General features: G+C 36.4%; 2 protein-coding genes across 2 annotated transcripts in view; one reads left to right on the forward strand and one right to left on the reverse strand.

Moving 5' to 3' along the window:
- Window positions 1-882: 882 nt before the first annotated feature.
- On the reverse strand, window positions 883-11,201 carry LOC140322432 (p21-activated protein kinase-interacting protein 1-like). The gene is made up of 7 exons (XM_072398998.1): window positions 11,101-11,201; window positions 5,364-5,551; window positions 4,182-4,360; window positions 3,840-4,045; window positions 1,936-2,073; window positions 1,625-1,808; window positions 883-900 (listed from the first exon to the last, which is right to left on the reverse strand). The coding sequence occupies exons 2-7, from the start codon at window positions 5,464-5,466 to the stop codon at window positions 883-885; spliced, it is 828 nt and encodes a 275-aa protein (XP_072255099.1). The 5' UTR covers window positions 5,467-5,551; window positions 11,101-11,201.
- The window catches only part of RGS14 (regulator of G protein signaling 14), a gene marked incomplete in the record, with an annotated part of 59,219 nt that continues 38,245 nt past the window's right edge, over window positions 4,724-25,697 (forward strand). Inside the window, 3 exon segments of the mRNA XM_072400996.1 lie at window positions 4,724-4,797; window positions 11,650-11,697; window positions 16,562-16,690. Of these exon segments, the coding sequence (XP_072257097.1) occupies window positions 11,674-11,697; window positions 16,562-16,690 (153 nt within the window).

Here is a 25,697-nt window from a genome sequence, read left to right on the forward strand (position 1 = left end):
ATACCGAAACCACTTTAAAGGAAGCAGACAACAGTAAAAAGCTGACAGAAGTTTTACTGTCCCCCTAGTTACACATAAAAAAAACATTTTTACATCTGTTTGTGTTTCTTTTAGAAATATTTCCCCTTACTGTCCTGGTGCTACAAACTTCTTTTAAGATGGGAAGTCAAAAAATATATACTCTAAACCTGTCATGTGTCTCTCACAGGTCTTTTTTTCACTTGCTATACAAAATAAAGAGACAAAAAAAACCTAATATGTGACTATTATCCGGGATGCTAGATAAAATGGACTATCAATTAAATTGTATGTAGTGCTTATTAATGAGAGCTGGGTGATGGTTCTTGAATGTTCTTGTAGTTGTATTAGATTATTCTTGTTATTGTTTGTTTAGGCTGGGTCACAAAATTAGTGCCATACCTGCTGGTCTCCAGGGTAGCAGACTGCTAGTGTATTATGAGGACAAGAAAGGTGTTTGAATTAAAATTTTATAGCAGAAGCCACACTTTATGGTGTTATTCCAGGAACAGTTACTCATTATATACTGTCTGTGATTTACTGCTAACTGTATCTGTGATACCTTCTCCAAATAAAAGATCTTTTCAGACAAACATTTGGAGTTCACCTCATGCAATCTATATGCAGATATATGTACTTAAATTCATTCCATCCACAAACCCCACTTTCAAGGGATACAGTAGAAACATGTAAATATTAAGTTTACAAACAGATGCTGACAACATAAAATATGGGATAACCTTCATGAGATGTTGGTTCTCATCCACATCTGAACTGTCTTCAGGAACTGGACCTGAGATAGAGTCATCAAACTCCCACAAATAAATGTCCCCATTTTCTGTTCCCATGATTAGGAGATCTGTTTCATCTGAGAACACCGACCTATGAAATATAATTAAAATATTCATATTGAAAATGTGCATTACTGTATAGCAGTTTGTTAAAGGGTCTTTAATCTTTTATATAGCAATTTCTGAAAGGATTGGAAAAACACCAGATGCAATCTGAGTGGTTGTTGTGGGCAGCAACTCATTTATTTCCCTAAAGCCCTTTTTTAGGTTTAACAATTTTCAACATCATCAAACCCACTTCTGTGAGCTAACACCATCATAGGCACACCATTTATGGGGTGAGTATCCTGCTGACTTGGACCCGTACAGTATTCAACAGGTCATCTTCAACCTTTAAAGTGTGCAAAGTCTTATTGGGTTTTTTGGACAGTATTTACAGCACAAGAACAGTCCACTGCTACAAAGATGTGCTTGGTTAACAAATTATGCTTGGTCTCTGTGTGGAAGCAGTGGTCTGTTTGCAGAGGTCCAACACACCCACCTACTGACACAAACCTTAAGGCCTGCAATTAGCAAAGCTTGTAATTCAATCTTTGCTAATACTTTATGGGGCACATGAGGGGGTCCACTTTATTGTTGAAAATAACTATATTGTTGAAAGTCTGCCACAAAATCATTATAAGATGAAATGATTTGTGTTTTATTGTGAACTTGGACCTGACATAATGCACAAAGTATCTGCTTTCTATAACAGCTTTTCCAGTTACCAGTGTAACTGCTTTATTTATAACAAAAGTAAAGACAATATAACTTACAACATCTCCAGATCGTGGGTCCAAAACAAGTGGGCTACTGCTGCAACTGGTAATCCACACCGCCTTCACTGCTGCCACATAACACATACCAGTGATTTCAGCTGTAAACTGGCGGAGCTTTTGGATTATCTGACCATCTTGTGACCAAACCCCAACTGTACGGTCAAAAGACCCTGTCAAGAACCTGGCAAGAATATTTGGGTAAGAGTAATGGCATAGAGACAAGTATTCAAATATTAAACAACTGATGATACAGCTTTGTTTGGTATAGTTAGAAATCATCTTACATGACATTATGTATATGCACTTACCTTGTGCACTCCCGCTCACGGATGAGAAGGAGGTGAGTGATTCCTGCATCATGAGCACGGGAGTTACATTGTACAACCTTAAGACAAATCTTTTCTGGTGTCTGATATGTGTCAAATATCAAAAACTTTCTGTCATACCTTGAAAACAGACAGATAAATACTTTAATGTCAAATGGTAACTGCTAGGTACGTTAGGTAAGCTTACAATGTAATAATTCTAAATAAATATGCTTCCCTAATTAAACATGCAACTATGCATGTTGTTGTTTTTGTTGTTGTTTGCTAATGAGACATCTGGGAAATCGGTAACTGTTTCAGTAGAACACTTCCTGGAATATTTATTAGAACATTTTGTTAACTTTAAATGCATTCACATGGGGGAACCCGTGAAATATTATTGAGATCTTAGGGAATCCGGGCTTTAATTACTATATCTACAATATATATCTCAACTTTTTGGATAGCCAAAAATATAATTGATACCAATGATACCTGACATGGGAGGTATCAATTGCTCATTGCTTTAGGAACCCCTAGCAAACACTGGAGGAACCCGAGGGCTGAATCCTGGTTGATAAACACTGGTCTTTGCACTGCTTCTCCAGACTTCAACATTTGTACATTGGGCCTGATTTATTAAAGCTCTCCAAGGCTGGAGAGGATATACTTTCATCAGTGAGCCTAGGTAATCCAGAAATCCTGGAATTGATCTGGTCCAGGATTCAAAACATTTGCTAACAAATAGCAAATGACTTTGAAGAAATCCATTCCAGGTTTGCAGGATCACACAGCTTCACTGATGAAAGTGTATCCCCTCTAGCCTTGGAGAGCTTAAATAAATCAGGCCCATTGTACAAGCTTCTCTTGCTTAGTCCAATTTCACTGCACACTGTGATCATCTCACAGTGTGTGTTGGAAGCTGCAGCAAGTCAGACAGAGCCCACCTAATATCTTTATATTCAAGTATAAGAATAGAGATAGCTTCAGAATAAACAGCAATCATTGTTCAACTTGACCATATAAAATGAATATGCTTCAATGATCTTTCATAAACACTAATGGAATTTCTTGCATGAATCCTGTGTAGACGATTTCTGGGCAAACAGAATAAACTAACACACTGTGACCCCATCAATTGCCATTTTGGTTTAAAGAAACCAAACTAAACTATAGGCTGAAACCTCAACAATATGAGTCTCGGATACATAACATGAGTTTGCAAAAGCTTTACAAAGGGCCAATTTTAGAGGACATTATTGCTCTAAGGGTCTCACTTTAAACTGGAATTTAGGAATTTCAGCAATGCCCGGACACAGCAGGGTCACAGGCTGCAATACCCATAGCCTTGCAGTAATTGTATATAAATGTAATACTGTGTATTGTGTACTTGCTTTTTTAGAACTGTTTCTGTGCAGCTTCTTTCTTCAGGAACTAAAGGGATTGGCACAGATAAGCTCAAATGTTGTGCTTTAACGTTTTATCATAATGTAAATTTATGGTTTTGATTGAGAGAATTTTTTGTTACATTCAGATAAGTGAATAATCTGTATTCTCTCAACACCATATCAAATACATAGAGCAATTAAAATTTACACATACACACCACAGTTTTCATACATTATTGGTACATAGAGCACACCTTCACTTTATTACTTAAGCTGCTTACATATTTCTCAACTCCTTCAGTAAATCACCCCTATTAGCCAGTAAAATCATTGAAAATAAAGAATAATTGCACTGAGCCACTGGGAGCTTCCTCTAATCTATAAATCTCTACATGCAATACCATATTAAAAACAAAGACATGCAAGTTTGTAAAGTATTAAAGCCAGAGAAAAAATGGAAAATACACAGTCACAATAAAACTTGTCACATTACATTTTCTGCTTGTCAGTTGTACATACCCTGCTGTGTAGATCTGACTGTCTAATGACACAATACATGATACAATGTCTGTATGTTGATGGTCAGAGAAGCTCTTCTTTAGGTTGATCACATGCCCACAGGTTTTCTGCTCATCTAGCGGGTAGATTGTAAGGCGCTTTTTAAATCCACACACTAACAAATGGCGGCGAAAATTTATAGCCATGCTAAAGATTGCACTTCCTAGCTGAAAAAAAAACAAAACACAGAAGGATGTGATATCATATAGCTATCATATAGGGTCTTATTACCTGTATAGTTTTCTAATATTTAACATGTATGCATCAATTTATAGAGATAGCAGTGAGTGGAGTTATAATTACCATGATTTTATCCACAATTACTGCACCTGAAGTCCATACAATAAGTGTACCATCATTGGAAGATGAAAAAATGAGCTTTGTGTCTGCCCAGTACAACAGATTGGTGATCATTCCTGAATGTTCAGAGGCTGACTGAGACAAATGTCCAGTGTCCAGGTCCCACCATTTGATCACTCCATCTAGAACAAGGAATCAGATATTATTCAGATATTATTATTATTTAACTACTGTCAGAGAGCTTGGCCAACTCTAGGTGGGATCAATTAGTGAACTGTCAGTATTATCTAGAGAACACTGAACTGTGCTAAAGTCAGAAAATGAACCCAATTGATTTTAATTTGAGTTTTACCCTACATAATATGATTCTTCAGGCTTATGATGTATGTTTCTGGATGGAACAACATCATCATGTTGCATGATTGTGTTCTGATGCATCTCTATGCTTCTGATTTTCTCTGGCAGAGTGAAAGTAAGAGGAGTCTACAATTACAATTACATTGGAAATAAATTAAGGAATATATGGGCTGCATATCAGTATGACCCAAGCAGATTTTGGGAAGTGTATTTGCCTGGAAGTCTACCGCTCTATCTGGGTGAAAATTGAACTGCTGGGCAGGTAAGCTGTATTTCTTGCATATATTTCAAGGCTTATTTCCAGTTTGGTCTGCTGTATACTTGCAAGGTTATCTGTAGTCACACATCTGACGGAATGTTAGATGACTAATCCCAAAAATTTAGGTAAATGGTGTCTACAGGTGACAACCACTCATGCCAATGAATCTTAAATGAAGAGTCTTTTTTCTCAGTTGTACTCTGTAACTTAGATATAGACATTACTTTTTGTCTACATTCCTTTGTGCTGTTTGGGCAGCTAAGATAATTTCCTAGAGGCTACCCACATCTGACATCTATGGTGATTGCAGATCTCATCAACTTGTCAGAACTGACAAACATATTTGTGCTCCCTCACTTGCTATGAATTTTGTACCCAAGTTTGGTGACTTTAGTTTTTGGGGTCTATTTATAAAGCAGTGAATCTGGCATTCACTGAAACATTCCGGGGTGGAGAAATAATAACTCTTAGTAATTGATTCTCCACCAGGGAATATTTTAGTAAATGTCAGATTCACATCTTTCTAAATAGATCCCTTGGCAATGAGTGTGAATATGCTATAAATGTACCTTCAAAGCCCGTAAGAAATTCTCGTCTTGCTGAATGGTACCCAAGTGCTGTGATGGATCGTTGGTGACAGTCACGCACACTAAAGTGTTTCTGCATCGCCATTGTGCCAGCTTCTGTTTGACAGTCAGAAATACATGAACTGGCTCATCCACATTGGATCATGGTATGTTTAGTAGAAAATCAAAAGCTGCAACAAAAGTCAGAGTAATGTGTAATTTTTTGTGGGTAACATTAAGGGCTCAATTTATAAAACAGGGGGTCAGCCATTCCCTCAAACATTCCCTTGTGGGAATCTTCCAGGTCCACATGTTTTAATGGCATTTATTAATTCACACAAGGGAATGTTTAAGGGAATATCAACTTCCCTGTTTTGTATATTAAGCCCTGAAAGTCAGATCAATAAATACCTTCTATTGATTTCCATGAGCATTTTACATTGTAGCTGCAGTTTTTAATATTGGTGCTGTAATTGAGGTAGAATAAGTCATATTTATTGATTTGAGGCATTGAAGTACTTTGTCAGGTGTATGAATTTGATTTGATGTTTCCTTTTTACACAAGGCCAATTCTGCCTCCAGGTAGAATCTCCAATAGCATAATAGATTATCCAAAAAAAGATCTAACTTACAAGAACCTTTCATGAGTTTAACAACCTTTTAGCTTTGGTATATGCATAGATCACAAACATAAATCATCTCTATAATCACTTTTAAAGGAGAACTTTGCTAAATGCTATTTTGGACTAAAGTGACCCTATAATATAATATACCGGAAGAGGAAGGAGCATTACAAGAGGCCATACAGTCCATGTGCAGAGTGACAGAGAGCTAATCACTGTGCTGCTTCTCCTTTACCTATCCAATAACAGGCTGGGGTAAATCCTGGGCTCACAGGAAGAGGATGCTGTATAAAAATAAACAAGTGAGTAATAAAAGTAATATACTTCCTAAAAAATACAGTTACATACAGTTGATTATGTTCAGTTTTAGCTTGTACTAGGTTTAAAAACATCCATTACATGTCTGCATTATACAACATTAGCACCAAATGAGAGAAAATATATATATCAACTTTAACATGCTGGGAGATATAAAAGACAAAAATAAATATTTTTTTACTAATTCGACACTAAATTGGTTTTAAGTTAAAGCAGTGTAAGACCCTAACTATGACAGACATCAGCCTTTTGTAGTCTTTGTACTGCAGAACTGGAATGTGAGAGGAAGAAGCAGAACAAGAAGCCAATCATTCCATGTACAAATGAGAAGCAAACTGGAAAGAAAAGAAAGTCCCCAGTTCCTTTCTTAAATTGTTACCCTGTTATACATACTTCTAATGGTGTTTACAGGTAGCCATTTCAACACTTTGGTCTCTATTTAAAAAACAGAGAATTTGACATTCCCTCAGACATTCCCGGGTGGGAATCAACTACTGCCACTGAAACACATGGATTTGGAAGATTCTGACAAGGGAATGTTTCAGACAATGTCTGATTCCCTGTTTTATAAATAGAGCCCTTTATGGGCATTGTTTACTTATGTCATTATTAGGAAACCATCCTGAGAAATGCCATGCCGCCATTGCTGGAGTTACATTTGTGTAGACAGGAACTGGCCATGATGCTGCATGAGAAAACAAGTATTATATCATGACATTTATTTATGATATACAATGCTTTAGTAAGCTAAAGGTCATTTAGTTGGAGTTCACATCTACTTAATCTTCATATTAATTGCTTGTAAGTAAACCTTGGCTCATTTTTGTTGGGTTGCTGAAGCTAAATGATATGAATATCTTACCTGAATATTTATATTCCCGTTATGTTATAGTACAGCAGTATTATATATTCACAACAGTGACACTAAATTGAAAGGGTGAGTTTGTCTAGTGAAGTGTGTACAGTATTACCCTGGTGTTATGTATGCACTTACTGTGAACGTGACAGAATGCTAATCACCACAATGACAATCATCAGTGACACAGAGCGGGGACATCTTGGAATGTGTCTGCAGTGAAGGTCCATACGGTGTCACCACGTTTCTAGGGTCTTATTACCTGTATCTGACTCTTCTCAGCACTCTGTAGAGGAGGACAGGCTGCATTCAGCTTGTGTTTGGGACATTGTTTTATTTCCTGATGCTATGACAACCACTTTCCACACTTCTTTTGTCTGTAAAGGAAGCATTGCTTCAGTCCTCCTCCCCACTGCCATGGCAGGGCGTGACTCTTCTTTAGAAAACCATTTGACTATTCTGATATATTTCCATGAGAATTTGTTTATTGGATTTAGATTTGGGATTAACTTCATTTTTTGTGTTTTGCACGCTTTTCAAATGCTAATATGAAAACCATTTGCAAATGAAGAGTGACATGAAACAAAGCATTCCCTGTTGGGGAAGAAATGAGAGAACACAAATTTGGAGAAGTATGACAGAACAACCACAAAAGCTCATATAATAAACAAAAGTTGCTTCGACCAAAGAATAGAAATAAAGTGCAAAACCTAATCTTGTGCATTGTCCATAAAGGGGAAATGTTAGGTCCCCTGCCCAGCAGAACACCAAAGTCACCTTTCCTTTCTGTTCCACCATGAGGGTCTGTTCCTACTAGAGCAGCCTTTCTTGATCTTTTTAACATGGCTGAACCAATTAAATACCTTTTAGATCTTATAGGGAAATTTCCGCTATATTTACTATATTCACAGCTCTCAGTACGATGGTGTGGTGCTTAATATTTAGAATGTCTTCTACAATGCTGACCAGTGTGAAGAATGTCACCCTTAAAGATAATCATTGGTCAATGTTCTGATTGTTCAAAGGACCCCAAGCAACCTCTGGAGGAATCCTAGGGTTCCATGGAACACTGGCTGAGAAAAACTGCTCTGCGACTCTTAGGTCAGGTACCACTGACATCCGTGATCTTTTTGACATTTTTCCCACTGGCCAGCAATGTAAGATGCATTCTTCCCAGTGATCACCAAACCAATGTACTGTAAACTGTGGATATAGTAATTATAACAGGGGTTCCCTAAGACCTGAAATCTACTTCTTTAGGAGATCCCCCATGTTAAAACAGTTGAGAAACACTAGATTAGAATATTACTTAAACCTAATTGTGACAGGTTCTCTTTCTGTGAGCTTTTTCATTTTTCATTGACCATCAATAAACATCAGCAGGGCACAGATTAGACATTAGGTTATTTGAAAGATCCACAATGAACCAGAATATTCTAGCACAAGAGGATGGAATAATTAGAACTTGGTGATCAGGAATGAGCAAGCAGGTGACCAGTTAGAAGCACAGTCTGTGCTCCATATTTCACCAAGCAATAATGTGAAAAATAAAACAAATTCCCTGATGATAGCTTGCATGACAATGCTTCAATAAAGTTTATACAGCACATGGCCTGCCTATATTTAATATAAAATATTTCTGTTTCATTGAGTAAGGATTATTAAAGACGAATCTTAATTTTTTATCACATCATTTTAGACTTAATGACATTGACACTTTGACCCTGATTTACTAAAGTTCTCCAAGGCTGGAGAGAATACACTTTTGTAGAGAGAGAATACACCAGTGAAGCTGGGTGATCCAGCAAACCTGGAATGGATTTCCTAAAAGTCATTAGCTATTTGTTAGCAAATGTTTTCAATCCTGGACCAGATCCAACCCAGGTTTGCTGGCTAACCCAGCTTCACTGATGAAAGTGTATTCTCTCCAGCCTTGGAGAACTTTAATAAATCAAGGCCTTTGATTCTGTGCTTCTTCAGGCAGATCTTGGTGGCTGATGAGAGATGCCAGCAGGGTACTATACATCACTTCCTAAAATAAGGGGGCTGCACAAAGAAGGGTATGCTCTAAAGATGTGTTTCACTTGGGGCTATGGAAGAAGAGTCTGAGCTGTGTTGTGAGTACATGAATTACAGTGGAGGGCTCGGGTTCAGATTCCACATTGGGTCGCATAGGTCTGTAGCTATGCCACTGTTGAAGAGATATAATAAAACATTTTTTAGAGATTTTATAGATGGGCCAAAGAGAAAGGAGACGTTCATTGTTTGTGTTTGCATACATTTTAAAGTGGAAGTAAACTCATTAGAACAAAAAGTCAACAAGAGTTTTTGGCGTAAGAGATATGTAATGTCTTGTTTGTCACAAAACTTTTTCGTTGTTTACTCCTCACGTTACATGGTGTGTAGAGCTCCGCTCTATTCTTGGCACTACTGAGAATAGACCTAGATGTTGGCATCTTGCAGGAGTTATGTCATCAGTAGCTAGCCAATGACTGAAGAGGATTGAGGTGGACCTGGAAGATTGGTCAGTGGAGATGGTGGTAATGGGCAATCCTGGACATATCATTGTTGGGGGACACAAAGAAGGTAGTCGGTATGTACTATAATCTGCAAGTATGCTGTGCTTACCTGCTGATTATGGCCGAAGCTCACCACTCACCAGCAAGTTTACTTCTAATTTAACTTTTTTTGTCCCCTTTCCCTCATTTTTATACCTCCATCTATATTAAAAAAAACACATTTTTTAAGTAATTGATGCCAGGGGTTTGTACTGGTGTAAACACAACCTACAATCCTCCTATACAGCCCAATTGCATTTCACCACACTACTCCAAGCACCTACTGTAAGTCAATTGGCTTTTGGATATTGGAGTTTCTTAAGGGTGTTCCCCTTTCTTCACTAATAACTTTAAATGTTGAGGCTTTTGGATATTGCTAATTGCATTGGTTAAACATCAGTTTAAGATGCTTCCAAGGTCATTTACAAATCATTGACTAAAACATTTGACCTTCAGCTGACTTCTTTGTGACCTTCAATTTACCTGCTAAAAGTGTTTATTTTTTTTGTCATTTTTATGGATTTGTATGGGAACATACCTCCAAAACTTCACTGATTAGAAGAGACTGTCTTTGTTTCAGATCCAAATCCATCTCATCCCTTTTTCAGGCAAATATATACAACTCTGTAAAAAAGCATTCTTTAACCATTGAAAACTGTTCTTTTGCGCCTTTCATTAGCCTCTAAATGTTTATTTCTTCAAAGTGCAAAAAAAATCATCTCATTGCATTGTCCCTGTAACAGGTGTCCTTTTTGCAGGATCTTCTCATGACAACTCAAAATGATCGATTTTGAGAAGATTTTGCAGGGGCTATTAGCATTGTTACTGTTCATTCCTTTGCTAATCTTATCCACAAAAAATGAAAATGAAATGGCGGATTGTCATCGTCCACAGGGACCACCTTTATTAGTGATAGTTGTTTGCCAATCTTAACCTCAGAACGTACACTTGGTGTGACAAACCACTTTATCTACAGATTTCTCTAAAATTGGGATGGGCTCCTTTTGACTTTTAGAACTGGGCATGGATGCATCAATACATACCATTAGGCTGTAATTCAGGTTTACCAATTCAAGTACTGAGCAATGATATATTTATGCTGCATGCTAGTGACTCGTATTGAAGGAGGTGACCCACAAGTTTATACAGCTTTGTGGAAATTGGATCTTGTTAACTTCCCATCTTTCTTGGGCATCCTTTTGTGTACAATATTTATTGTTATGCAATTGTTCGTAAAAAACTATTACCCAAAAACTAAGTCTGTAACATCAGTCTCCACGTTTCCATAGTTGTCATTAAAAAGTATAACCAAGTACTTCATTCTGCCAGCAATTTAATGACACCCAAGAACACTTAAAATGTACTGCGCATTTCAAACAGGTTACCTTTAATCCTAATGCATTGTAGCCAGATTCAGAAAGCCTTTCATGCTGCTTAGGTATGTCATAATAGTCTGTGCAGTTTTTTTGTGTTTGACTGAATTTCCCCTGTAGTAACCTGCAAAGAGCATGGATATTATTCATGGTGCAGTAATTGCAAATTTCCAATAGATAATCAAACATAAACTTATTTTATTGAATACATATACTACTTGATTTATGAATAGGCACACATTTACAAATGTAGGTACCCTATGGTGCACACATCCCACATAGGGATGATTACTACTTGTATCAGGCTGCTGTACCCTTAAGGTGAGCACTAACTGGTCACTTGGCGATTCTCGCTGCATCAGGCCGTGCTAGCTGCTTGTTTTGGTCCAATGTACTTTCTTTCCATAATCACTGTGTTGTTTACTTTACTGACGGAGAAAGAGGTTGCACGATTCTAACAGACGTCAGCATCTGTGGGGATTTTTTCCATAGTTCAAAAGTCTCTCTTTAACTTGTGTCAGCTCCTGTCCTGATGCTCACCTTCTCTTCCTCCTCCTCCAGCTCCTGCACACGCCACCTCTCAGGATGTACTCAGAGCCAGAGAGAAAGGTAAAACCTACTGATTTTTTTTTTTGCTCACTCCATTTCATTTGTGTTTAGCAACTCCAAACAAAGTGGTATGCACTGTTAAGGAGTAGTAATTACCACTAGACTGTTCTGCATTCAGTAGTAATAATTTCAGATTACAAATGGCCTGATTAATAGAACAGAGTGAAGTGAAAAAGTTGTATGCAGCTTACTAACCCATATCAGACAACTAAAAATGATCTCTTTAACTGTTTTGGTTGTTACGAAAGCATGTTTGCAGTGCATTACCCAAATTTGTATATAATTTACATTTTTTGTTTATTAGTGTCTTTGAATTATTTTTTAAGACATCAATATATGGCAAAATTATAATTGTAAACTAAAATAAATTTTCAGACGAACATTTATTTAGCCACAGTTGCTATATAAGTGATCTGCCATGTTGGTAAAATTTTATTGGACAACATTTTTATTCTGTTTAATATTGTTTGCTAATGTAATGCTTGTACTATTGCAAGCTGAATTTTACACTGATGCTAAGAAGCAGTGTAAATTGTTCAGTTCACTGTAGCTAGATTTCAAAGAGCTCCTGGCATGTGTATGGGACTGCTTTCTGATGTCTGTTGCATACAGGTTTACCCCTTTTGGTTCAAGCTTCAGACACTTTGACAACCTTTCAAAAGTTGTCTGCTCCTGCCTTTTCTGTAACATAACCCCACTCTGATTCACCACTCTGTTATTACGTCTGCTGTCAAGGTCCTACAATAGGTTTAATAGACCAGTGATGCAGTGGAGCTTGGACAAGGTAAAATCAGGGATCATATGGTGCCTGCTACTTTATTGGATCAGAGTTGCAGTGGAGCTTGGGCCAGGCAAGTGTAGGTACCCTATGGTGCACACTATCAACAACCAACATTACTTTTGTCGGACCAGACTTAGACCCGTCTAATAAAACTCATAAATTTAAAATGATGTACATTATGATACCTGCTACCAATATACAGAAAGATACATCACATATATATTTGGCCAGAGAGGTTTGGACATTTTATGTTACCCGCTAATCAAAATCTAGCATTACTTTTAATGGTCTGCTGTTGCAGTAAAGCATGGACAAGGTAACTTTAGATATGATTTAGTTCAGTATAGTGTATAGCCACCAAAATCCTTCATTACTTTTTTTGGTCCATGGTTGCAGTAACACATGGACAAGGTAACGTTGCAGTAGCTCATGGACTAGGTAACATTAGGCATGCTTTAGTTCAGTATAGTGTAAAGGTACCAAAATCCATCATTACTTTTATTGGTCCAGGGTTATAGTTAAGATTGAGAATGGAAGAATTGGATACCTTATCTAGCATTACTTTCATTCATTTTTTCAGGAGCATACAGTAACTTTAAATACAAGCTTGAATCTCATTGGTGACTATGGAGAAGTTACATCACATGAATTATGATATATCAAGCTTGCTGTATATAAGGGCTAGCATTAAAAGTATTTTTAACTCCATTTTTTTGCCAATATATACAAAGAAAGGGGTTCAGGAAAATATATTGGGATTGCCTGGTGTTATAGATTTGTTTGGGCAGAAGCACTGGGTATGTAGTTTGTGTACCCTGTATGAATTTCAAGATTTCATTTTAAATTTGGATGGTAGTGTACCTTTAATATCCTCTTAAAAGAAAAGTAAGGTATCAAAATAATCTAAATAGCTGTTTTATTTTTCAGGTTCAATACTGGTGCTGATACTGTGCCCTCTAATATTGACAGTAAAGGATAACTCTAAACTGCAAATCACTAACACAAAATCACAAAGCACAGAGTCTACCTAATAGAATATTGATGCTTCTTTTGTTTATAATAAATTAGAATACTTTCTTACAGTTCTCTTGGGACATTTATATGCTAATAATCATTTGACAAGTGTGATTAGTGAATACCACATAGGGACTGATTTCTAAAAACTGAAAACAAGAAAAGTGGAGGTTTTCCCTTGAGCATCTATTAAAACAATTTAATTCAAAGAAGCAGTCACGACTTGAATTTGAATAATTATTCTTAAATTATTATAACAGTGCAGTCTTAGCTATAGATTATCTGTCACAATATATATATAAATACATGGACAAGAGATGCTCATTTAAAGAAAGCACTACTGCTAGACATGAGAAATTAGGGCCAATGGCTCTAAAGGAAATAGAGTCACAAGAATTTCAAGATGGAATTCAGGGTTTGGAGAGTTATGATGATGTTACAGCAGATGATATGACTATATTTGAATAAATGTTGATTTTTTTGTTCAAGAATATTTAATGCCAGTTGTCGTTCATGAATAAAATAAGACATCCCCTGAAACTAAGCCCTAGTGCATTTTTTGGAAAAAAAATTAATATAAGACATAAGTCTTATTTTGGGGGATACAGGGTAACTATATATATAAAAATCTATTTTAAATCAATCAGACCATCATTCATTCTTCAACACTCCTACCTAACATAAATACCCTTTTACTTCTTGGAGATATTTTGTAGACCTTCATCCATGTTTTATCCTTATGATAAATAGAATTTTGGAAAAGCCTATAAGATTTGTAATGACACAGACACTGCCCACCTGTTATAATTCATTGCATGTCACACGTGTTTAGATTTATGTACAGAGTGGAAACATATGCAGTAGTGAAGTAAAAACTACTACAGTTTATCTCACTTAATGCTGTGTGATGTGAGAGAAAGTAAAAACAAATCTCCCGTATAGGGCACAGATGTTAAAAAAAAGAAATATTAGTGGTTTTAACATTCTTCTTTTTCTATCAAAATTTATATTTTTTTGCTTTAGATATAATTTAAAGTATATGGACCCTAAAATGAACTTTTCTTACTTTTGGTCAGTTATATTACCACTAAAACTGTTTGATAAATGTCAAAATTACCAACTTACTACATCAGAAATTCTTTTCTTTTTCTCTGTATTTCGCACCAAAAACACATGCAGATGGTAACCAAATAATTAACATAGAAATGTGAAAGTTATCTCTGAGTTGTAAGAATGTGTACACAAAACAGCATATTATACAGTCTCTCCGGTTCATAGCATGGATAAGATACATTCTTTCCTGCAGAACTGAAAACAGTTCATTATAAATATTGATCTATAATTAGAGTCATAGGAGAAATTCCACATGAATTGTATGCATAGTTTGCAATCCAGGCTTTGGGACTTTAGTACACAACCTCTGCATCCTCCCTCGTAGTATAGAAATGTCCTGTCAATGAAGGTCGGTTACCATGAGTGCCAGATCATCGAGGACCGTCACCAAGAGATGACTGAGGGCCTTGGTGTCTTGCACTGACGTGAGATATGGAGTAGAGAGTTGTCATAGCAACTTTCCTGAACAAATATTGGACAATCTGCTTGGACTCTGTTTACCTGTCACAGGAAGTATGAGAGCTTCAGCTGGATGTGCTCTGCTGAAATAAATAAAAGTTTTAGCCTTTAACCTGATCATAGACATTAGTGTATCTTAAAAAAAAAAAAAAAAAGAATTTCAAAGCTAAATGTATCTGGGTGATGTAATTGAGTTTACATTTACTTGCTATTTATCTCTAGTGCCTTATTAATTAGCTTTAAAGAATTCTATGACATAACCAGCAAAATGTATACATAAGTGTTGGTTTAGTGACCACAAGGACACAATACATGAAAGATCTGGGCAAAAAGTTTGAATCAACAAACAGTTAAACTCTTGGTAATGTTGCAGGAATTCAGCTGTCATGACCAATAAAACATGTACCATCTGGGATCTCATTATTTTCTTTTATCCATTTTTGTTTACTATATCACTGTTTCAGTGGTCATTCTCATTCAAATAACTGGAATATAGTTTACCTTACAGCTTAAAGGCCAACTCTAGCCACAACTTTTTGTCTTCAGACTGATGTGGCACAGCAACATTGTTGTGATTCTTGTTTCTGTATGATGGTATGCGGCCTAAAATTTCTGTTGCAGCTCTATTCAGAAAGGAACCTGCATGTCAAGACATTGTTACATATGCATCATTGAATAACTTTCAGTAACTTTCTTTTCCATTCAATGAGGACTAAGGGTTATAATATCATGTAGAACACCCCCTAATTGTCATGTTACACTCCATTCAAATGTTTTATGTTAATGAGCTAATACATCCTAGAGGAAATGTGCACAGTTTACCCAAATAGTGAATCCAGACTTGGATCCTGAAATCTATCAGAAGTGCAGGAACTGCTCCAGTGAAGAAAAACAAATTAAAACTGGTTTTATTCTCAATAGCAACAAATCTTGCAGTGACATTTCATTAAGTATAGTTAAGAATAAAGCTAACACTTTTATCTTTTTCACACTGTTTTCCTTTGGGGGGAGCAATGGCCACCGAGTGTCTCTTTTTGATGACTCTGTACATTGGCCTTCACAATATTCAAAAGCAGCTATATGGTCAGTTTCCATTGTTGTATTTCTGATGGTAGAATTTATTGTACAAGGACTTTTATCTAAGGCCCTTATTTCAGAAACAGAGGTTAAATATGATTATGATAAGCTTCAGGTATAAATTGCAGGAACCTAGAGGTGCTTTCAGCTAACTGATGGGCCTCACAGCCGAAACCTTCACACCTAGTGATAGTGCCAAAACTTGCTTGTCCCATCCTCATGACTTTCTTCTTAGCCTGTGAAGCTCTATCTGCCATAGTAATAGAACAATAGGATCATGAAGGATATCTTTAGTGACAAAAATTAACACTACACGAGAAGAGTCTTATATATATTTTTTAAGATAATCTAAACATGTTGCAAAGATTCTATATACTAACCTTATTATTATAACCATTTATTTATTTTTTTCATGTTTAGCGTTCTCTTCAGTTCCTTGAATTTTCTTTTTGGGAAGCCAGAAATACCAAAAGCCGACTGTCTACCCTGAGAAATAAATTTCGAACTTCTAAATCTTTCTACATTAACCGCTCATTGGAGAAGAGAGAGGTAAAAATGCTTCTACATACCTCCAGACAAATCAGACATCATTCATATTTTACTGATTTCAAATGTTAGAAGAAAGATGGTACTGACATGTAATTTACAGTAATATTTAAATGAAATATACAGGAAGCCACAAATTGTCAACATAAACAGAAAGTCGAATGTCTTACATAGACAGTAAATATTAGGAAAAAAAGTATGTACTCAGGAAGAAAAGGGCAGGAACAGAGACCATGTCAACAGATCTGTACTCCTGTGCACACTACTCACTTCTTAGTACCCATGTGGCCAATAAAACCTGTTCTAGAAATACAAGTCTTTTCCCAGTACCTGAGTTGCTAATAAGATCTGTACTTCAGTACACATAGCTCAGTCCCTAATACCAATTTTACCAGTGAGATCTGCATTCCAGTATGTATAGCTTACACAGTATGACTGGTTCCTTTTCTAATTCTAAATTTTAAAGCTACTTACCTGAAATATGTATGCAGATTTTCTGATGTCCCTCTAACTTCAAAGCTTGTGCCAGCTTCAGTGACTCAAAAATTACTGAACCCAGACATCTAGAATTTTCAGAGGTAGGCCAGCAATGGCAAGCTTCTTATTTCTGTTTAGTAACATATACACTTATTAAATGTTTCATTTTACAAGCTTATTTTAATGTCCAATTCATGATAAGTTGTGTACATGGCATCATGGAGTAATGGGCAAACTTGCCCATGTAACATTTTCTGATGAACTCCACTGGGGTCTATAGGATGCCAGGTATGGTGTACGTTTTTCCTTAACCACTGACAAGGCAAACTGCTGTTTAAAGTGTCATAGGGAGCCAGGTAGTACCATGTAGGATGGGGGAAAGAAGAAAAAAAAATAGAAAAATAACATTTAGTGGGAGAAGGTGTTATAGAGGGTAACACTGAAATTACACAAATGCTGTAAACAACATGCTTAGAGGATGTGTAGAGTTTTTTGTAAATAAAAAAAGCGTGACCTTTTGCCACCCCAAAAAATGCAAGCCTGGCACACAAAATATGGAAATGTTAACCCCCTTGCTATGTGTATACCTGCCCACATATGCCTTAGCCCATGGGGGGACCCTTGATTTTTGAAGAAATCCCCCAAAGAAGCTGATACATGTATTGTTTAATAGGCTTGTATTTTTTGGGGGGAAGTGGGTGTGGTTGGGAGTGATGGGACATGCTATGTTTTGAAAAAAAGAAAGCTTGGAAATACTAAATTTCTGGTAAAATCACTATCCTCATGTGAAACTAGGGGAGCTTTTGTATTTTGTGTAAGCAAATGTTTGGGAAGTTGGTGAGTGAATGTACATTCTCCTAATTTTAAGTCATACAAATATTACAGTGAAACACTTAACTTTTGAAGGACAGATGTTGGGCACATTCTGAGGTTTGCAATTTCATGAATTATGAATCTGGGTCATCTGTAATCATGTTGAAGACTAGTGCCAAACTGTCATGGCCAGAATTATACTTTCAGTTGGGTTGTTGGGTTAACGTCAGTCAAAGGTGAGGCAGAAAAACATAAAATGGCAGTTTTTGGACATTTAGTTTCCTGTGCACAAAACAAACACATAAAAGGTTTTAAATATTTCTCTGCAAAACATTATTGCAGTACTCAAGATGTAAAAAACACACATGAAACAGCTCTGTATTCAATAATTATTATTCAAATGTATTGTTTTAGATAAACTAGTGCAAGTACTTGAATGTTACTTGGCATCAGCCTGTTGCAGCCCCCTATACACGGACCTCAGCTTCGTCCCAGTCCTTTCTGGACTCAATGACCAGTCTCAAAGTGCTACTGTATATATGTTGGCAACTGGCTGATACTCGGTAATGTTCAAGTACTTGCACTAGTTTAATAATAACAATACATTTGATTAATATTTATTGAATACAGAGATGTTTCATGTGTGTCTTTTTGCCCATTTCCTGTAAGCCCAACTTGTCATTTACACACCTCTTAGGAAGCATGCCTTCATACATGTTTTACTGCACTGGATTTACTGTACTTCATTATTGATGTGCGAGTGCCATTTAGTGTAGGAGAATGTAGTGCCCTAATGCTGTTAAGGAAGAAAAAGAAAAGAAAATGGTACGTACTTATATTTAAAAAAAATGGAATAAGTTGCACTCACAATATCATACACTGATTGACATGAAGTTTACATAGGTATTCCCTGGATGAAGAATCTGTTTTACCATAACCTCAGTTTTATTTAAGTTTGTATGGGTTAAGGTAAATAATCCCTGTCAATAACACTTACTGTAAAGTAAAGCTTTGTATTCACGTTAGATAATAATGTCACCCAAGATGAACGGGTATGCTTGGCTCAAATGAAAATCTGACTTGACTATAGTGGTCTATTGCTGCCATTCATCAATCCACCCTGGCAGGTAGTACCAGCCAGTAACAAGGATCTTGACGACTGAACGGGGGATATGTGTTATGTGTTACAAAGGGTAAATAGTTGACTGGAGTAGGTTGGAGGTTGACACAAGAGGGGAAGTATTAATTTGCCCTTGATTATATGTTTTTGCTTTAGCCTCATAATCTAAACAAGACAGTTTCACAACATGTCATTCTTTTTTGTTAGGCAAAAGGTTTTGGGGTACCTTCCAGGTCACATGTCACATGCTGTATGGAGAAGGGGAAAAATGCAATTTGTGTTTATATGTGCAACGTTTACTCCTTAACTTTGCATTAGCCTGAAAGCCAGGTAAAAAAAATATCTACTCTTTTGATGGAATCCAAGTTAGTAGTTTTTTTTATATTACAGTGCTTTTTTCGTCAGTGTAATGTAGCATAGAGATGGCTTAGGCACTTGTGTTTCTGTCTTTCAAAGCAGGGACCACAGTGGAAGATAATCAAATAAATGTAAATTTGGGCTAAATTTCACCTCTGGTTAATAAGAGCCAATAGATGAGAGTATGAGGATTTCTTTCATTAAAAAAAAATAATTTTGGACATGGATAGAAAAAATTGAAGAAGTTACAATAATGTTTTTAAGCCCTGTTTATTTGATAAAATTAAGAAAAACATAAAACATCTGAGGTTTATACTAAATTCCTGCAGTCCATCATTGACATTTTACAAACTGTAAATACAGCATATATCAGTATTTGTTTAGTGAGATCACTAAAGTATTATTATGAATCTGAAGTAATATTTTGTTTACAGTTCTAATCATCAGAACCCAAACAACGTATTTATTAAACCTTACTTTTCACAGTTAGAAAAAACTCCATTCGGGATCATTTATGATTCCCAATTGACATTGGAAGAATGGTCTTGGAACTGGGATTGTCCCTCATCAGATTCCCCATAGTCACTATTTCCTTATAATCATGGATTTACACAGCACTTGCTTTAGTGATACTTGACGATTCCCAAACTTTACTAACTCTTTGACATTTAGTTAAAAGACCCTCTGTCATGGCCACAAAATACACTTGATCTAAAATAAACCAATAAAGAACCACCAAAACCACTATAATATTATTTATGTTTGAGAAATGTTTGCTGTGCCTCCCCAAGGAATTTAATAAAGAACATACACCTCAAAGCAACAGAGCAACAGCAAAACTAGATAACTAGTAAGAAAAGAATAAATGATCTGCATTGACCCTAACATGTTTATACTGGTCACAAATAAAGCATCACATTTTTACCATCCTAGGGGTCTACATATAAATCCGTAAATCTGACATTCATTGAAACATTGTCTGGTGAAGAATCAATTTCTGCCATTAAAACACATGGATCTGGAGATTCTCCATCTATGAATGTTTCAGTGACTATCAGGTTCATTGCTTTATAAACAGACTTAGTATTTTTTATAGATTAGTAATAACTTATTTGGCATGTATATTTTCTCTATTAGTTTCTAGAGTAAACAAAGATTATTCCAACAATAACATTCATCACGAATTATGAATGTAATACTAAAGAAACCTGTCACTAAGCATCATTTACAACTAAATGTAAATAACACAGCACAAGAAGAATAACCATTTATGTGGAAAAGTATGTGGTCTCCTTGATTCTAACAGTCAGAAAAACAAATGACTCGTGCATGGCTACTCATCCTCAATGTCATAAGTGGGCAGGCTGGAATCAAAATCCAAAACCTCTACCACAAATGTTACTTTCTTGGCTTTGTCTGAAAACAATGGTTTCTGAGACACTAAAATTTAAAGCGCTGAACACCGTGTAAAGTCAGGATGCCTGATATTCATACATAACTTAAGGCAGTGACTCTGAAAGTACTGAAACATTAGGATAAGCACTATTGTCTAGAAACTAGAACTTTTAAGAACAATCTACAATGGTCTACAATGGTACCCTACTTTTTTCTCTGAGTGCAGGTTGAAATGAATAGTTCTTTTTAATATGCTACACGAATAATAAACTCAAACAAAGAAAAAGGTGACATAACTATTCCACACAAAATTCATTACTTCCTCTAATGCTAGCATTAGCAAAGACTGGCCCTTAGAGAGACATTTTTAAAATCATGATTTTTTACAAATATATAAAAATATATATTTATATAGAGGGCCTGATTTACATCATAGGAACCTATAGGGAACAAAAAGTCTAAGCCCTAAACTCAAGCAAATGGACAGAGCTGTGGCTGCCTGAAATGTACATTTATAGAGTTTATTCTTTAAATAATTTAGGAATGATAGATTTCATTATAAAGGCTGCATACATTTAGACAGATGTCATCATAAATCATACTTCATGATGTCAGTGTGGCACTAAAACAGAATGTGTCCTAACCTTAGCTTAGCAGTCTCTAGCCACCATGCTGAGTAGAAAGATCTGGAACTTGCAGCCAGTGATAGTTTATTGTCAAGTGTTATGGGTAAGCATGGAGTGTCATGCCAAAGGAAAAAAAAGCACTTGACCGCTTAAAGCTGTCCTGTCTGTGCTAAATAGGACACTGTGCTAGCCATGTACCTCTGCAGCCACTAGTGTCTCCGGACATGTACTGTTCTTAGTGGCAAATCCAACCCAAATATATCATACCCATTACCCGACTGATTTGTTGCTGAACTGGGAAGGGGTTTACAGTACTCCTTTGCAAAAGTTAATAAAAAATAAATCAGTTCATGCAGTTGGATGAGGAATCTAAATATTCTTAAGAAACAAAAATAGAAATAAAAATATGACTTCGTATTTTGCAACCATAGAGTACTGATTTGATGAATCAGGGAAAGCCCTGTAACAGGAAAAATATGTTGTCAATTTAGGTTACATTTCTTTCAGAAAAAAACAGGTTTATAGACCACATTTTCTATAGTAAAGTTTCAAGATTGTAGAGAAAAGACTCAACGGGTTGGTGGTTGGCTAATGACATGTAGAAATGATTTCCAGAGGAAGTGAATAGCTTAACAGAAGATTTGGTGGTGCTACTTTTGACACTTTGGGACTGACCCAGTTGCTGGCAACACTATATTACTCAGTATACTGTAACCTAGGAAGTTGAAAAGTTTGATTCAATATATTATCTGAGATTTTTTTTTATTTAGCTAGTTTTACTACACTTACTGATTACCAATTTTGTTAATTATAATTTTACTGCACAACAGTAAATAGATGGATTCTCGTGGTCAGTGTATTGTTGGCTTTTGGTATTGACAGGATGTGTAGGTCTCTGGTGTTGGTGATATGTGTATTTTTAGTATGTGGTATCAGCAGTATGAGTATAGTCAGTCTTTAGTGTCAGCAGTATGTGTATATACAGTGTCGGTGGTATTTGTAGAACAACCACTGCGCCGCAGCAAACTAACACTTGTTACATACTTTACTGTGCGGTACTACACCGCTAACACACACATAAAAAAATACTTATTTAACCTGCTTAGCAGTAATCCCGAGTGTGGCTCAGGGTGAATTAACCATACCAAAAACGGTAACCCTGAGCCACACTCGGGATGGAATTGCCAGGGATTTTAAACAGCTTACCTGGTAAGCAGTGTCCGCGGTGTCCTCCAGTGGTGCCCGCGACGTCCTGGCATCTTTTTCCCCTGGCAATGCCAGCCAGGCATCTGTGTAACCTGGCGATGCCTGGCTGGTATCTGTGTCCCTTGCATGTGAATGTTGGGGACGAGAGGTCAGGGGAAGCAGTTGCCGGCCAGGCATCTGCTCGCGATTGTGTGTCTGGGGGGGTGGGATCGTGCGGCTAGGAGGCAGGACCAGGTGGAAAATTTAAAATACTAAGTATTTTTAAATGTACCGCTTTTACATTTAAAAATACTTAGTATGCATACCGCCAGGGAGGTTAAAAAACGTAATAAACCAAGACTCGAGTTGAGGGTTTGACAGGACAGAGCTGCACTGTCCAATTTTGGACCTTTGTTGCTGGGATGACATAATTTGGATAGAAGCAGCCCATTGATGTCACCATGCAGCCACACTACCATTAATCATCTATTGTGCCTGATTTATTAAAGCTCTCCAAGGCTGACTTTTAGGAAATCCATTCCAGGTTTGCTGGATCAGCCAGCTTCACTGATGAAAGTGTATTCTCTCCAGCCTTGGAGAACTTTAAAAAATCAGAGGAAATGACAAAAATATTTTTTAAACATTTCAGAGGATTAAAAAAGAAAATTCCTATAGTTATATGGCAACCAACAGGAGTAACTGTTGAATGCAGCATGTGGCACTTTTTCCATTACACTCTGAAGTGTGTGGAGGGGTGTTGGGCAGACCATACAGTTCACATTAATAGTCACATTCAACTTTGGCCTATGACAAATATGTGTATGTGGCTTGATCTGGAGATCTGCAAGCCAATCAGGGCATATAGGTTTTGCCATGTGTCCTCTGTATATGGGTATACCCACAGTACTTTCCCTCATCTGTGCAAATATATAAAATGTAGATGGGAAAGCCAAGAGGGTTGCAGGAGTTTACACATTGACCTATATCACCTTCTGTCATATGGATTGCAAAAAAAGTTAACTGCAAAAAGAACATCTCGTGTTCAGAAGAGAGCAGAAAACCATAGACATATTATATAATACAAAGTGCCCTCTCTCCATACTCTAGGTGGGCTGGCTGCGTTCCCTCCTTAATAAGGGTGCCTCTGCTTCCCTTTTTACATCCATAAACATTATAGAAGAGGCTGCACAAAGCCTGAGCTTCCTCTAAAGCATAACTGATATCTATGGAACCCCCTACTCAACCTTCCTATTTATAGCCTGTGATGTCACACATATAGGACAGCTTTATTTACCAAAAGGTATAGAATGATTATATTTATAGATATTTCTTCAATTCTTGTAAGAGCAACCAATGCGTGACTATGGGGAAAGTTTGTCATTGTGGGGTGTATTATACCATACCATGTTATCTGATGAAGTGCATTTATGAACCAACATGTCCATTTACTCATACAGTATATTTTTGTGGTGAATTAGCTCACTATATGGTGGGGAGTTTTGCTTTTTTTCACAGATGTGTCAGAATTATCTGCGGTAAAGTTTATTAATGGAGAAACCTCTGTAAGCACATGGTTATTATTGTTTTCTCCAGATTAGTAAACTGATCATCATCAGGGTTTTCATGGCTGATTGTTATAAAGGGCAAGCTTTTTGTCTCCAATTATTGGACTTGATAAATAGGAAATCAATGACATTAAAACATAAAAACTGATCTTTATTTTAATAAAATAATATCTTATGCTGTACCCATCTATAAGGTTTATGTCTTTCTAGTAAGGAAGTGACTTGAACAATACTTAGTAGGACCACCTGCTGTTCACAAAGCAGACTTATTAAAAGAAAGCTTGTGTTACACGTCATGAAAAGAGTATTCATAAAAAAAAGGAATTGTATTTCTTCATCTGAATACAAGACTTCCTGCTGTGGTACAGTTTCTATAACAACACTTCCTGTGGCTTTGATGGAAAGAGGTAGTGGGGCTTTTGAGGATGCTGGGACTGATAGGGCTGGGTGGTGCTATTTTCATCAAGTCCCATTTACACTTCAGAAATGAGAGACTTTGCAGATAATATTTGAGGAATGCCTGGTAAAATGAAGCACCTGGAAGTTCCTAATGGCAGATTGGTAAGTGATATATATGCGCATGATGCCAAGGGCAGCTCACATACTGATTAACTACAATCAAGTTTTGTGTGTTTTTCTTAGCAGTGAGTTATGGCGCAGTTCCTCACACTAATTAAATCTCACTTTCACGTAGCTAAATGAAATTCATTCAAAAATAGGTGAAAGGTCCTCCAAGTTAACTATTTTTAATGCATATTCAATTGGATTTTTTTCTTATCTGTGGTTGTATGTGTATATAAAACTTCCAGTGGTCTAAGTATTAAACAACCTAACACAAAAAGTTTATAAAAAAGCAAACGTATAAACAAAGAAACATACAACAAAAGTGCAATACTTCCTGGCAAACAATCCGCAGTTATTATTTATATAGTAACCTTCTCTAAATAAAGGATAAATGGAATCCAACGCATAATATTTATTTCAAAATTACATTGCACAATGGTAATGCATGGAGAAGGAGATTATGTTTAGAAAATCATAAATCTTTATGATTCTTTATGTGTGTGCTTTCCTTGGGATCAGCTGCTGGTTGAAAGTTCTGATGGGGTTTTGTGGACATTTTTTATTGGAAGCATTTATTTGCATCTATGCTGTTGTTTCTTTCATTTTTTTTGATGAGTAATTAGTTATGTAAAGAATACTTAAATAGAGATAAATAGTACTAAATATTGTGTCAATTGACATATGTATGTCTGATATTGTTTTTGAAACCTTTGGGGCTTTACCTTATTTATGCTTTTAAATTTGTTTAACCACCTGAGCGTTACACTGAGGTCTAGATTTCTGTACCAAAATTGTTCCACTGTTTTTTTAAATTGTAGACCTGTAACTTACAGAAATATGTCCGAACAAGGGTCTAGTAGATATTATGAATATAAAAAATGTTTGAAACACACAATCATGTAAAAAAA

The sequence above is a fragment of the Pyxicephalus adspersus genome, chromosome 2 (genome assembly GCF_032062135.1).
Source record: "Pyxicephalus adspersus chromosome 2, UCB_Pads_2.0, whole genome shotgun sequence".
Lineage (NCBI taxonomy): Eukaryota > Metazoa > Chordata > Amphibia > Anura > Pyxicephalidae > Pyxicephalus > Pyxicephalus adspersus.

Excerpts from the sequence above, each read along its gene's own strand:
- LOC140322432 (XM_072398998.1), bottom strand. The coding sequence starts at position 5,466 with ATGGCGATGCAGAAACACTTTAGTGTGCGTGACTGTCACCAACGATCC. Across the intron at positions 4,046-4,181 it reads TAATTGTGGATAAAATCATG|CTAGGAAGTGCAATCTTTAG; the intron begins GTAATTATAACT and ends TTTTTTTTTCAG. Across the intron at positions 2,074-3,839 it reads AGTCAGATCTACACAGCAGG|GTATGACAGAAAGTTTTTGA; the intron begins GTATGTACAACT and ends TCTGTTTTCAAG.